Genomic DNA, 16,111 nt, shown 5'->3' with positions numbered 1-16,111 from the left:
GTCCACTAGTTATGTCCACTCAGGGAAAATCTAATCTATCCCAGGTTTTATAAAATAACCAGATAAAGATTACATTTAGTCCTATATAAAATTAGTTATTGATATTTTAGGCATGTGACAAGTTCTTTATTAAAGTAAAGATATTTATAGTGAGATAATTATAATACAAATATTTAAGTAATGTTACTGGAAATTGAATCAACTGTTTACACCAATACATAGAAACAAATACTAAAGTAGGGGAGATAGAATTAACTTATTCACTGAAACACAGCTATTAGACTTGGTCAGATAAACTCTATCAAAATAAAGGGAGAACTGAATAAACCCTATACATCAATGCACAGCCATTTGACTTAAGGACAGATATCGTTGACATTGGGTACATTGATTAAAATGTATATGATATAGTGGAGATGGTTAATATATTTAATAAAAAATAAATATATTTGCAACTTTTATAGAATTGCAACCCCAAAGATCTCATTTTCTTCATATTCATTGAACTTGGAAATAAAACATTTGTTAAAAATATGCATTATTACTTCAATCCAATTTTCCCTTGTTAGGTCAGTTTATTTGCTTTCAGGATCAAATGTCATTTCTTCCTTAACTATGCATGATAGATTTATAGCAATACTTGGTACATGCAGATTTACTGTAAGGAGTATAAGACCTTGATGACCTTGAACTTAGTAACATATTCCAGTATTTTGGTCAAGTTTTCAGATTAGGTCTTCTTTAAGCATGTTTAGTATATAATTCATGACAGGTTAACACTTTTTGGTATATATGGTAACAAGATCAATTTCCTAAGATTTCATGTACTGTCAATTTAGTAATTAAGGTGGTACCTAACATTACAGGGAGATAACTCTGTAAAGTCAGCTAAACATTTTATATATGTTGTGTTGTAAAAGGAATATTAAGCTTCTCAATGATCAAAATTGGTGTTTTTTAAACTGCTATATAACAAGTGTAATTTTTCTTACAAAAGGACCAACCGTGCAAGGGCTGTATAGCCAGTCAAGGTCGTTATAAACTTCCATTTGTGACAAAACAGTTGGTTCGAAATTTTTGAAATTTTTATATTTTTGTTAAAGGATTTACTTTGACAATTTTTTTTTAAAATTAAACGAGCCAAATTAATTTTAGTGAAAGTGTTGGGTACCACCTTAATTGATGATTAAATAATTAATGCAGAGGAGACCATTTTGTTTGTGAATTGTTTAATTTTAATCTGCATCTAAGATGACAATAATAGCAGTCTAAAAATATTTTATTCAGAAAGGTACCAGATATCCAACTTTCAAAGAAATTTTTTTTGATATGTCCTTGAAAAAGAATTTTAGATATTCCTTCAAAAACAATGCAAGATTTCCTTTATCTTAAAAAAAAGAAATCCTTCTAGAAAACAAAAAATGTATAAACACCTGTAACCAGAAGTCATGAGGCCTTGTGTAGGCCAGTAAAATTCTTGATGAAAAATGACTCCCATTTTTAAAAGTTATACATGTATACCATGGGTCCATGAAAGAAGTTTTTTTTTTTGAAGACTGATTTTGGTGCTTAAAGTGAAGATCAGAAATTAAGAATATTCCAATACTATTAGGATCTATTAGGTATAATTATTAAATGCAATATCCCTAGGGGCTACAGTGGCCAAGTGGTCTAAGTAGTTCTACTACTGTAATCACTAGCCAGTCAACAATGAGGTTGTGAGGATGAACCACGCTCGTGCAGGTGCCCTCTGTTCCAATCTTATTTGACTAGGATTGGCAGTTTTACTACTGAAGGTCAGTGGTTTTCTCTGGGGACTCTGGCTTCCTCCACCTATACAAACTGGCCAATGTGAAATAGCCCAAAATGTGGTGATTAAAACTGGCGTTAAAACACAAGCAATCAATCCATTATTTGCTATTTCCTAAGTTTCTGAGGGGGTTTTGCATACCCACTATTACAATGTGAATGGAATAATCCACCCACTGTATAATTCAGGAGTTTTGAAGAGGTGCTTATAATTGCATTGTAAATACACATGTTGCTAATTATATTTTTTGCTCATCTGTTTTCTAGCTGATAAAAATCAATTTATTGAACATTTTTCTAAAGGAAGCCATATTGAATCAATAGTCTGCTTTTCCAATAAAAGAATCCTCATCATGAAAACTCTTACTGAATCAGCATCCTTGATGTTAAGTCAAAGCTTCTGGTGAGATTGATTGACTTGGTTAATCATGGATATATTTATCTATAATATCATTGTTGTCATGATAAATCAGGGAGGGAGACTATATAGTAACAGGTTTGTCCATAATTTTTTAATATATGCTGAGATTTAGAATTTTAAATTTCCGGATTTGAAATTTATGAAAAGTAAAATCTAATTATGAAGCTGAGACAGACAGAATGTAACCTTGGGGGAAAACGTGACTAAAAACATAAACAAGGACATTTCAAATTAGAGAGAAGTAAACTTAGTGATTCAAGTAATAAGACTAATAATTGAAAGCTATTTTTGTGGATAAAAAATACATAATGGACAGGGGTGGACTTTTGGAATCTTGCCCTTTCATGTAGAGTAGTAGAGATTTGTCTCTGTGATAGAACTTTGAAATGATAATATGATCAAACATCTGTTTACACGTATATACATTAAGTAAATGGGTGGTTCTGTATCTCCAAACTTTCAGATCAGATATTTTAGCAAAACGGTCTTAAGTGCCATCTTTGCCATTTTCAACAAACTGATACTTTAAATTCGTCTTTTTCTAAAAACAATATTTTGTAAAGGAACAGTTGATATCAATGAGCCTACTTATTCAATATCTACTTTGGAACTTTAGAAGTGTATTTTGTTTTAATACTGTTGCTATTTGTCGTGTTACATGTTCATGTTCTTAGTTTCCCATGATTCGGAAATAAAAATTATACTTCTGCAGCCTTTGTACAGAACAATATAAACATGTACCACGAGAAATTTGTAATTATTTATATATTTACAAAATTACAAACACATTTTTCATTTTCATTCATGTTCATGGTGTTAATCATTTGTGAATTTTAACTTTTTTAATTTTTGTAAATTTCTATACAAATCCTTTAGTTATTTTCTCAAACATAAATAAATATTGAAAATTGATTTAAACAGTCATGACAGTAAGTTAATTATTTTCTTGCAATTCTAAATGTCTTAAATACTATATTTCCTGCTTTTAGTTTTAGTTAGAGATTAAAAGATAAGAATTCCTACATTTGGGTTAGAGATTAAAAGTGTTTGTGGGTAATTATAATAATAAACCATCTGTAATCCTTTATAATGGTCTGTAGGTTATTCAGTGTCTGTTTCCAGGCTGATTTGTTTCTATGCTGATTTCCCTGATTTCAGTTATTGATTAAATCTATTATGTCATAATGTTTAACTATTATGGAACAGTCCATTTGTTATGGTAGGGGAGATAACTAGTATTGATTGTCATTAATTATGAAGCCAATAATTACATTGACAGTTATAAACTGTGACAAATTACCAAGTCATTATAGTTAGTCAGAGACTATTAGTAATACTTAAGGGATTCTGGTATACTAATAATAGAAAAATTGTTTACTTGTATATGTATATTATGTATGCATAAACTCTGGACACATTAACGAAGATCACTTGTTTTCAATATGACAGAAATTTGGGTTCATTTTTGAATTAGAACATGATGAATAGTTGGTCATAGCTAAATCTGCTTAATACTGGCACATGAAAGCTGAAATTATTTTCTTGAGAAAAAAAATGCATTCAATCATTGTAAAAAAACACCATTCATGAGAATGTATTTGCACAATAAATTAAAATTAAAAAATTTTTAATTGTAGAAGATATGTCTAGATGGTGCAGCAAGCTGGAAGCGTAATGTCCGCTACCTGTTCTGATTTTACCCAGAATGCATGGCGGAAAGATCTGTGTACAAACTGTCAGCGGTCAAGGGCAGAACATTCACGAGCAGCAGTGAAAGAAAATTCTCCAGTTCCTAAAAAACGCACTTCTGTAATCATTAAAACATTTGGTAGCAGTGAGTCAGAAAATCTAAAAAATTTGAAAAGCAGTTTGAAGAGTTCTTTAAAGGGGAATAATTCACATGTCAAGCATGCAAATGTTCAGTTTGTGAGTGATTTTCCAGATGTGATTGGACACGACGGTGGAATAGTAAACTTATACTCAGATGACGAAAATGAAAGTGTTTCAGATTCCGACTCGGTTGTAGAAGAATTATCATTTACGGAGGAGGAACGTTCTTTTGTGTTACAAGCTTTAGAAAATACAATTTGGAATTCTGAAGTTGATAATTTAAACAGTGAAAAAAATAAACCAGTCAAAACTCGACAAAATTCCAGTAGAGAATTTGAAGATATAAAAATTTTGTCTTTATGGAAAGCTGATAGATTTAAGGATTTAAAGGACTGTGATGCTATTATTCCAAAACGATACGGAACATTTCCTTTAAGGTCAAAGTCCAAGAAAAATTACATCGACAGTGTGTTTAGTGACGATTATTTATCATCAAACATGACACGGACTAAAATAAGTTCTGTGTCTTCTGTAGGGTCAGATAATGAAAAACACGATAGTGACAATGAACCATCGTCTCCTTATAAACTTTTAGATATCAATGAGATCTTATATTCTAAATTCGAGGATGTTCAAACTCCATCAAAGGGAGGTAATGATGAAACAGACAATTCTCCAATGGAGAATGATGATGAATTTGATCCTGACGAGGATTTCTTTGATGGTTTTCTGGATGATTTGGATTTAGATTCATCCTCCGCTGGAATGCAACTTGTTGACATGTTAAATGGTGTACTTGCTAAGTATAGTGATAGCGATTCTTTTCGTGGAATAGAAGATCACGAGATTTATTCAGACCTACCGATTAAATTGTCAAGAGATAAAAATAGTTCTGGACCCCCAACATTGCGAGCAGAAGATATAAAAGCACTCAAAGGAAGCATTAAGTCTACCAAAGAATTTAATGCTACTCTTGCAAATATAATAAAAAAGCAGAAGAAAAAACCAGCACCTAAACCTCCAACTTCACCGCCACCACCACCTGTTCATGCTAACCAATCAAAAACTTCACCAGTTCAAGCTGACCAATCAAAAACCTCACCAGTTCAAACTGACCAATCAAAAACATTACCATTGCAAAATAATAAAACAAAAATTGATAGACAGAACTCTGATAACTCTTTGAAAAAGAGTTCCTCTTCAGACCAAAATCTCCAAGAACCAAAGTTTGGTATGGTGACCATCGGTAAATCAATTATTGATCATGGTCAAGAGAAACCTTTATCACCAAAACGGTCAGCAAATGTTTTTGAGGAGCCAGAACAACCAGCAAAAGCAAAACCAGAAAATAAACCGAAGAGAGGAATTTCAGGATTTTTTAGGAACATTCTTAAACGAGGCAAGGATTCTGTGGACCAGTCAGATCAGATAAACAGTGATTCAAATTTATCAAAATCATCAGAAGTTTCTAATACATCATCTTCTTCGGGCGAGAGTTATCCTTTAACAGGAAGTGATGAAGCTAAAGCAGGAAGTTGTAATGAACAGACAAAAAATAGTCCTGAAGAGAAACAATCTGAAAGTGTACCAAAACCTGATAAAGTTAAATCTACTCCACAGAAGCCAGTGCCAACTAATCCTCGAGGACCAAGAACTAGCATAATAATGTATATGTCTGAGTCTTTCAGTGAAAAAAAGGAGGAACAAGAAGATAAAGATATGATAAATGGAAAAGATTCTCCAAAAACTGATAAAAAAGATTTAAAAACTGTATCTGAACAAGCAACTGATATAATTAGAGAGAAAAAGCCGATTGTGAAGCCACTGACTGCTCCTCCCCCCAGACCTCAAACACGACCAAAACCACCACCGAACCCTAACAAACCCACTGTTAGTCCCCAGTTGTCCTATGATGGAAAAGGATCCCCAAGACAAAGTAGAAAGACCAGTGAAAGTAGCTTAAGTAATTTAGAAGAGAGTCCAAAGCATGGTGAGGACAATGGAGTGGTCAGACGGAGAGCAAAAAGTCCTAAAAGAAGTACAGCGCCCTCTAGGCCTGCTGTTATACCTGTCCCAGGACCAGATACTAAACATTCATTATTTACAAAGGAACTGGAAATGAGGCTGAGTAAAAATACAGAACAGACAAAAGTTAGTGTGTCACCGAAGTCAAGCCTTGATGGTACACTGCCAAAAAATACACAAGAACAGAAAAAAGTGACTAAAAACAATACTGACATTATTTCTCCAAAGCCTCTCTCTAGAAGCTCCTCTGAAAGTGCATCACCAAAGAATACAATAGATCGTAAATCTTCTCTCGGTCCTCCACCACCATCGCCAATGGCAACATCTACAACATCATTAAAAGACGATAATTCATTAGTTAAAGATCGTAAATCTACATTGGGTGCTCCGCCTCCATCACCAATGACGACATCAACGACATCTATTAAGGAGGAACCTTCCTCAAAAGGTCATAAGTCAACATTATGTCAACCTCAAACATCACCTATGACATCATCAATGTGTTCAATAAAGGATGAAATAAAGGAAGTTATTCCTGATGGCAAGGGAGATTACTCTGATACTAGTCAACAAGAAGCAAAACAAGTAGAGAAAATAGAATTGCCAAATAAAGCTCAAAGTCGACGAAGCTTCCTCGGAAAATTAAACAGAAAATCAAAAGCTCCTTCAAGGCCGCAGTCTAGTGTTAAAAGAACTAAATCTATCAGTGATTCACAAGGCAGTGATTTACAGCCAAGGAAAATAGACCTCTCTGATATATCAGGACCTGTGGTAAGATTATACCTATATAATTTAATGTCAGATGTAACATGTCTTCTGATTGGCTGACTGTGTTTTGTGGCATAACTTTTTTATAAATGTGACCGTGAAGTCATCAACGTAAATTCATGATTTACTTCTAAAATGCTACACAGGTTATTCAGAGCTCTACATTTTTTATGTTATTTCTTCTTAGACAGAAAAAAAATCCTACAGTCGTTCCTTAGATGATAGGACTGAAACTCTGCTTATTTAAAAAAAATATGAAGATGAGGTATGATTGCCAATGAGACAGTTATCCACCAGAGATCAAAGGACGTGGATGTCAATAACTATAGGACACTATACAACCAACAACAATAAGCAAAAGCTGTTATGCAATAATTCTAAAAAAAGATGAACCAATCTCATCATAGGCAGCTACTAACATGATGAAACTTTTCAGACACACTAACATGCTTCATTAATTTAACAAGAATATGCTGGTGTAAAGGAAAAAATCCAACTAAAATTTAGATATTTCCTCTCATGTTCTATAAGTTGTTTCCCATAGCTATGATGGCTATGGAGATTAAACTTTTTAAAACACAAGCAACATGAGCAATAAGAAAGATGAATAAACTACAATAAAAAAGATGAATAAACTAGTTGTCAAGTTATCTAACAAGTTAAAATATAATGGTTTGGTCTCGTGTATGATTACAATATTTTGAGGAATATGCATTTTAAAAGTTTGTGTTTATAGATGGTTACAGATCCTTGTGGAAATACTTTTCCTGTCAGTCGGAGGAATACCATCACCATCGGAGAGGATCCTTCTATGGTCTCAGGTATGTATATTCTGGTTTCACTGTCAATTAGAAGTTGCAGGCAGTGATATTGTTGGCTTTTTTCTAAACTACCTCTACCCTTTTTTATTGGGAAAATATGTGTCATTTTCATCAAATTGGGAAATTTAAAATAAACCATGAATTTGACTGAAACTTATATTTACAAACATGATTTACAGACCCATTTTCAAGAGTCAAACCCTACTTTAAAATAAGACACCTTTTTGTCATTGATGATACATAAATAGACCCTCAAATGTGCACATATAGTCATTTTAGGCAAGAAAATTGTTTAAATGAGTGTTTTTCAGTTTGTATTCATGCACAATTACTACTGAGACTGCACTGTTTGGGAAAAAAGTTGTCTTTTGGGAATAATTTTAAGCCATTTTTTTTCAAATTGGGATTCTTCTCCAGGGGAAAAAGCCTTTATTCTCCACTAATTTAAGGTAAACAATATCACTGGCAGGTTAGTACACATGGTAAACAGGTATGTATAAAGTGGTTTCAAGAGAAATACCTGAATAAATGAAGAAGATCCTTCTGTGGTCTCAGGTAATAACTTATAAACGGATAAAGATGTTTCAAAGTCAGGACAAATACCATAACAATTTGAGAGAATCTTTCTATGGTCCCATGTATGTATACAGTGGTTTTACAATCAGTTGGAGAAATACCATAACAATAGGAGAAGATTGTTCTATGGTCCCATGTATGTATACAGTGGTTTCACAGTCAGTTGGAGAAATACCATAACAATAGGAGAAGATTGTTCTATGGTGTAAGGTATGTATACAGTGGTTTCACAGTCAGTTGGAGAAATACCATAACAATAGGAGAAGATTGTTCTATGGTGTAAGGTATGTATACAGTGGTTTCACAATCAGATGGAGAAATACCATAACAATAGGAGAAGATTGTTCTGTGGTCTAAGGTATGTATACAGTGGTTTCACAATCAGTTGGAGAAATACCATAACAATTGGAGAAGATTGTTCTGTGGTCTAAGGTATGTATACTGTGGTTTCACAGTCAGTTGGAGAAATACCATAACAATTGGAGAAGATTGTTCTGTTGTCTAAGGTATGTATACAGTGGTTTTACAATCAGTTGGAGAAATACCATAACAATTGGAGAAGATTGTTCTGTGGTCTAAGGTAAGTAAACTGGTTTTACAATCAGTTGGAGAAATATTATAACTATTGGAGATGATCCTTCTGTGGTCACAGTTATTATACAGTTATATTGTTTGAATGTTTCCTTGTCTTTTATTATTAAGGGTTACAAACTTATTTCAACACTATAGAGCTTAGATTTAAAAGCCAATGTAAATGTAAATCGTGGTATGATTGCCTATGAGACAACTCTCCACAAGAGACCAAAAAATGACACAGAAATTAACAGCTTTTGGTCACCATACGGCCTACAACAATGAGCAAATCCCATATTGCATAGTCAGTTATAAAAGGCCAAGAAACTACAATGTAAAACAATTCAAATGAGAAAACTAACAGCATTATTTATGTACAAAAATAGCTTGGATTTGAACCATGTCACATATATTTCTATTATCCTGATAAAAAAAAATTTTGTGACCTTTATTTTTACCTTTATTTTGCAGGTGGTTCCACATCATCGGGTTCCACAAATGACAAATATGATGAATGGCCTGACTTCTCTCCCCTTGGCTCCTTGGATAACCTTTATGAACCTATTGTGCCAAAAGAAGCTCCACCCCCACCACCAGGGAAGGGAGATAACACAGACATTAAGCCTAATACATATGATCCATTGTCTGATAAATTTGTTGATTTGCCAGTCAGTTCTGAAGGATATTTAGAACCAGTTCGGACTAATCCTTCCCAGGATTCCTCAAAGACAGGAAGTAAAGATGTGACTAAAAATAACTACAAAGATAAGTCTTCCAAGATTGAGAACAGAAATGTTATTTTAGCCTCTCAGCCAATTTACGAGGAAATCAACGGTAATGATAATGAAAGAGATGAATTTGATGATGATTTAGACGCAGAATCGATGAAAACTGATGTCACTGAATTACAAAATTACATTTCACGAAATATAACAGTGTCGCCATCCTCTTCATTTACTGAGTCTGACACATCATCAGCATCTGGATCCTTAAACCGTCCACGGCCTCTACCACGAAAACGACCAAAACCTATTGATAGTTCTGTGTTTGAACAACCCTACATAGCTATGAATAGACCTTCCATTGGAATGTCCCTTAATGAGTCACAGTTACGTGAGACCGTTAACCTTTTGACATCTGCTAATCTTCAGACACTACGGGAAATATACACACATTATGAAAAGGAATTCAAAAAGGATAATGTGAATTTAAACGTTACTGGTTCTGCAGGTCCTCTTAAATGGAGAGATTTTGATATCTATGGAAAGCCAGTTCATAGGTCGGAGAGATGTATCGTGTATAATGCTAAGTTACGGTCCAATCAGTGTAGCTGTCAATTAATGGTAAGCGTTGTTGACATTAATCTACATATGTTAATTAAGGAATGACTGTAATATTTTTTCTGTCTATGAAGAAATAACATAAAAAATGTGGTGCACACTGAATAACGTGCGTAATATTTTATGTTATTTCGAATAGACAGAAAAAATATTACAGTCATTTCTTATAATTTAATTCTAAATTCCATTTTAAACCGTAGAAAACCATGAAAAAACGTTGATGACGTCACGGTCACATGACTGAATTATGTCTATGGGCTGACAACAAAATAACGTCAGCCAATCAGAAGAAGTGTTACATCCAAAATTAAATTATTAGAGGATTATTGATTGTTTAGATTACATTTATTCACTTTTATTGAATAAATAAAAACAAGAAGATGTGGTATGATTGCCAATGAGACAACTGTCCACAAGAGATCAAAATGACACAGACATTAACAACTATAGGTCACCGTACAGCCTTCAACAAAGCACATACCGCATAGTCAGCTATAAAAGGCCCCGATAAGACAATGTAAAACAATTCAAACGAGAAAACTAACGGCCTTATTTATATAAAAAAATGAACAAAAAACAAATGACAACCACTGAATTACAGGCTCCTGACTTGGGACAGGCACATACATAAATAATGTGGCGGGGTTAAACATGTTAGCGGGATCCCAACCCTCCCACTAACCTGGGACAGTGGTAAAACAGTACAACATAAAAACAACTATAAAAATCAGTTGAAAAAGACTTAACTCATCAGGTGGACAAAAATACAAGTGGACGTGGCCGGGTAAGACCATTAAGGGATTGACGCACACTGTTAAGTTGTCAATAGATGTTGTTTTGTCTAAGATAATTATGTTAAGATATGTTAAGTTATGAGATGTGGCCTTGAAGATGAGTCCCTTGACTTATCTGAAAATCCCAACAAGAAGCATGGGCAATAACTCTTGACATAGTAAAACAAGTTATGAATTTAACAGATATATCTGAAGCAAACAAACTTTAAAGTCATAAGAAACGAGTGACCGGTGAAAAATAATGTTCTTCCAATTCTTGAACTAATGCATACAAACATCCTAAACTTCGTCTTCTGTGCTCGAATTTATCATTTTTTTCGTGTAAATTTCGTATAATTGTCAATTTTTTTTCTCAATCGGTCAGTGTTGTTGTGAAAATATGGCAGGTAATTAAAGTTCGTGTTTTGAAGCCGAAGTTTAACGATTGTCACCTGTTTGTCAACAATTGACGAAAAATAAACAAAAAAGCATGGAAATTGAGCACGTGTTTAACATGTAAATTCAGATAATAGTTTATTTTAAGGACATCCATGCGTATTGTGGTCACCGGATTTTTACGAGATGGGTCACACTGAGGTCACCTTGCATACGGAAAATATGTCGGGGGAATAGCTTGCTGGAAGGAAGCTATTCAAATAAAGTAAACTTCTTCTAAATATGAATAAATTAAAGAATTTTCTTCAGAAAAAAGTATATGTACACAAGTTTTATAATGAAAACTATCCATTGAGTTATAAAAATCATATGCATTAATTTTTTTTTGATTTGAGGTTTCTTATGACTTTAAATGTTCAATATACCTAAAAACTTGTAAATACAAAACAATTGTTTGCAGTAACACATTTAAAGTCTTATACATGCTGGCCATATATATATGTTATCAGCAAAAGTTCCATATATGCATACATAAACCTGATACACAAAAAATATTGATACAATAATTCCAACAAAAAGATGAACCAATCATTATATTAACTCACTGACAGAAATTACATTAAAAAAGTTTATGTCTTAGTTATAATGTTTGCTTAAATTGTAACCAATCTATTTTCCAAATAATTTTAAAAGATTGATTTAACATTTGGAAGTTGACAATCATGTTGAGATTGTAAATATAAAGTTTTACAAATTTAACATGTTCAAAAATGCAAAAAATGTATTTTTCCTGCAGTGAAAGTGACATAACTCTTAAATAAAATGAATTCAGCTGCTTTGCTCCCAACCAGATATAAGCATTGTAGACATGTTTATAAATATAAAATTTAAAAATTATTTTTCTCCTGCAGTGGAAGGGAGACAACTCTGAGGTAAAATGATTTTTTCTAATCAATACATAATTTGTTCTTATTTCTGCTACTTCACTCCCGACCAGATATCAGTATTGTAGAACCCCCAAGCTTGTTACATCCATGTTTTCTAATCAGTGTAATTTGTTCTTATTTCAGCTACTACACTCCCGACCAGATATCAGTATTGTAGAACACCCAAGCTTGTTACATCCTAGTGTAATATTCTCTGACATGGTCCCTCATTCCTACCTAACAGACGATTTTATCAAAACAAATCAACTTTTACAGTACTCCAACAAACAACCTGATTCAGCTAAATGTTTTATCGCTGCTGGACAGTTTGATATCACAGACAATATGAATAATCACTTAGCTTCCCTGGAGAAGATATACGATTCGGCCACACCATCAGAGGAACATTTAGAGATTTTACTGTTTCATGTCCTACAGATCCTTAGTGCTATTTCACACTGCTTAGAACATGGCTTCTCATTAGGTGAGGCAAACTTCCGTGATGTCTTCGTTCTTGCTCCCGGCAGTCGTTGCCATGGGAACACAATAGCTTTCTTGCCACATCAGAAACAACATGACAGTTCACAAGTGGAGTCTATATGTGCGTACATGGAAAAGTATTTAGCTGAAAATTTAAATTACCGAGCTTATTCAAAGGGAGGTAAATTTCACATGGGGATTTTTAAAATCGGTAAAATGTTACAATACAGAAGAATAGAGTCCCTTGCTCAGGTTAGGTGCTATATAGAATTTTTGTTGTGGGGACCAAAAGATACTTACTTTAAAGGTGAGATGCAAAGAGAAAGCAACATAGAACCCAAACTATCAATATGGTTAGAAACAGAACGGGCTAACCTTGTACAGTTTATTGCAAAGGAGAGGATCATGGGATTGAAAGAATTGTATTCACTAAAACATTTTTATCAGATGAAGTTTTTACTGAAAGCTACTGCATATATGTTGTCTGAATGTGTACGTAATCATTTATCAGAATAATGATAATATTTTGTAATGCATTTAAAAAGCCTCTCATTAAATATCTGTCATAACTTACCATAAGTTGAGCATATTTAAACATGTGAAATGTGTTATGTCAGATAGAAATCGACCTTATACATGTTATACAAATGAGGATTGATGCTTCTTGTAACCTATTTTAAAAAAATCTATCGAAAGTCTGTAAATGAAAATACCTGTTATAAGACATACAATTTATATGTAACCTTAAGGATGTTTGCTCCTCTACTTTTTGAATTTTTGCCAGATTTTTGGAATCCTCTGGTCTATACATGTATTAACATTAAAAAAATTTGCCCACTAACCTCTATTTTTCTTTTCCTATTTTTATTACATATTATTTAAAAAGCCATATTTCAAAATCTTATGAAATCCTTGTTATTTTTTCTTATTTTTTTAACAAAAAAGGTGCCAATGTTAAGTGAACGAAAAACCTAGAGAGAATTATTTCCCGCCAAATTTTTCAACGGCTTATACATGTATCTCGAAAACAAGCACACGGAACCTCCATTTTTTTCTGCTTTTTTAGTTTTTTTATTAATATACTTTCAATTTATAACAAAATAAAGAAAAAAAAGTAAGACACACACTTTTATCTTGTTATTTCTTTTTGGAACTTTTTTGCACATGTACATGTATACATGCACTTGCTTAAGGTTGATTTCTGTCTGACGTAGCTCAAATGAAATGATTATCTAGCATTTTATATGTTTCAATGTAATTAACACTCTTAACTTGTATGAATTTTAAGTAATGTATAACTTTGATGACAATAACAGTTTTGTTAACGTTGAAAAAAAGTACAGTTTAATGGTGCTCATTTTAACTATGTCTTTTAAATGCGTACCAGTGTTATTTCTTTAAAGATTAAATTTTTATAAGAACATGATGTAGCAGAAAACCATTTTAATTTTTTTATTTCATTTTATTTTTAAATTATATTTTGCACAATCATGACAATTAACTTGATAGACAGGTCAAATTTTACTAAATAAAATTGAGAATGGAAATGAGGAATGTGTCAAAGAGACAACAACCTGACCAAACAGCATAAAACAGCCAAAGGCCTCTAACTAATCTCCAACACAGCAATAAAATCGTTGACAAGGAGCATGAAAACGAACATAGATTAAAAACTGTAAAAATAAGTTCAATTCAGAATCAAAAGGGTATATTTATTTACTGTTTTAAAAGCATTAGCCTCAAGATAAACCTCTGCCAGTATAGATATTCTAATTAAGATCTAGTCAAATACACTACAGCTAAAGTGGATGCTTCTTTCTGTACCTGTCCACTGTGGAGAACCAACTTATATCCACTCAATTTAAAAAACATTCAATAAAATTTCATACGATAGTTTCTAAAAACAAATCAAAGTCATTTTTATGCTAAATTCTTTAATTATGATAAAAGATTAATTATTTTATTTATACTTGCCACTTGGATTTTTGGCTGTCATTTATAATTTTTATCTGTCTTAACTCTTTCCAACCCCACATATCAAAAATATAGAAGTGGCATATCCTCTTAAAATGGTGGACACAATGGATGAGTGGAAGGACAAACCCATGCTGGTTGTAGTGTATGATGGTAACGACCTCAATTTTAACCTATTTGTTTTTATTTATAGCTTGGAGAATAACTTTTGTAACCGTCAAATTTGCTGATTTTATTTTTTGCATAAAACTGACATGTATTCATTCATTTCAACATCAGAATTATATTTTATTATATAGTCATGACAGTTCTTGTACTTTTTATATTCCATTTTTTCTGCTAAATTTTATTTTTATATACTTTTTTATTTTCTGTAATTTTGAATTATATCATTGTACATGGACATATAAATATATGGAATCTATTACATGGATCCAGTCACAGTATTTATAAACTACATACACATCATAAGTAAGGCAGAAATATAATTAAGATAAGTAAAGGGATTGTACACATGGTATATTGGTAGAGGCCCCATGGTATCGTATAGCAGGTTTTTTCGCAGGTGTAAAATTTTGAGATTTTCATTGAATAAGGTATACAAACTTTTTTAGCCGTTATTATTTCGGCAAATTCAAAACTTATATCAATACCTTTGCATGTGGGCTTTTGAATTGGTGGAATTTATTTAAACAATTTTGATCTATCCCCTAAAATAACCGAAAATTTACACCTGTGCGAAAATAACCCACTTTATGGTATAATGGAATGAAAAAGATAGTACCAGAGTTGATTCCATATAACATGTATAATATACATGTAATACAGCATTTGTACAGTAACAATGTTGAATTTTTGGCCAATTTATTTTAAAGATAGAAACTGTTTTAACAGAATACAACACTTTTGTAATTACAACCATTTGATAAAATTATTTAAATTTAATAGTGATTTGGGTCAGAATATTTAAATGCTATTTGCAATGTCAGATAATTTACCATGTTTACTGTAAACCAACTTATTTTTGCTGGTAAAAAATAAAGCGAATATAAATCGTCACGAATATGTAAAAGTTGATTCTTCTTTGATTTAAGGGAGTAGACCTTGGTTCAGGAAGATAACCCTTTAAATCAGTTATGCATTTGTAAAATTCACGATTTATCAATGTATTTTAAGCTTTTACCTAAAACAGATTGGAAATCCTCCATGTAACATAGAAGCTTAGAATCGATTTATGAAAATGATGGACACAAACGTACTGATGATTTGGTCTTTGGCTTAACATGCTTAGCATATATCATGAAATAAATTATCCACAAAATTAAGTTTCTTCCTGTTCACTCCAACCTCAATTATGGCGTCTTCAGTGTTGTATTGTTCTATATAGATATCTAGTACC

General features: G+C 32.5%; 1 protein-coding gene across 4 annotated transcripts in view; it reads left to right on the top strand.

Annotated features, from left to right (window-relative positions):
• Positions 1 to 14,400, top strand: part of LOC139496364 (uncharacterized) — a 37,077-nt gene extending 22,677 nt beyond the window's left edge. For 3 of the 4 annotated variants that reach the window (XM_071284890.1, XM_071284891.1, XM_071284892.1), the window contains exons 4-7: positions 3,868 to 6,856; positions 7,590 to 7,674; positions 9,295 to 10,166; positions 12,403 to 14,400. In XM_071284890.1, the coding sequence (XP_071140991.1) occupies positions 3,881 to 6,856; positions 7,590 to 7,674; positions 9,295 to 10,166; positions 12,403 to 13,254 (4,785 nt within the window). In that variant the 5' untranslated portion in view covers positions 3,868 to 3,880 and the 3' untranslated portion in view covers positions 13,255 to 14,400. Of the gene's footprint in view, positions 1 to 2,193; positions 2,306 to 3,867; positions 6,857 to 7,589; positions 7,675 to 9,294; positions 10,167 to 12,402 lie in introns of those variants that run through there. The other variant, XM_071284893.1, reaches the window with a different exon arrangement.
• Positions 14,401 to 16,111: the final 1,711 nt, after the last annotated feature.

This window comes from Mytilus edulis, chromosome 11, assembly GCF_963676685.1.
Source record: "Mytilus edulis chromosome 11, xbMytEdul2.2, whole genome shotgun sequence".
Lineage (NCBI taxonomy): Eukaryota > Metazoa > Mollusca > Bivalvia > Mytilida > Mytilidae > Mytilus > Mytilus edulis.
This window is presented reverse-complemented; position numbering and strand designations above follow the sequence as displayed.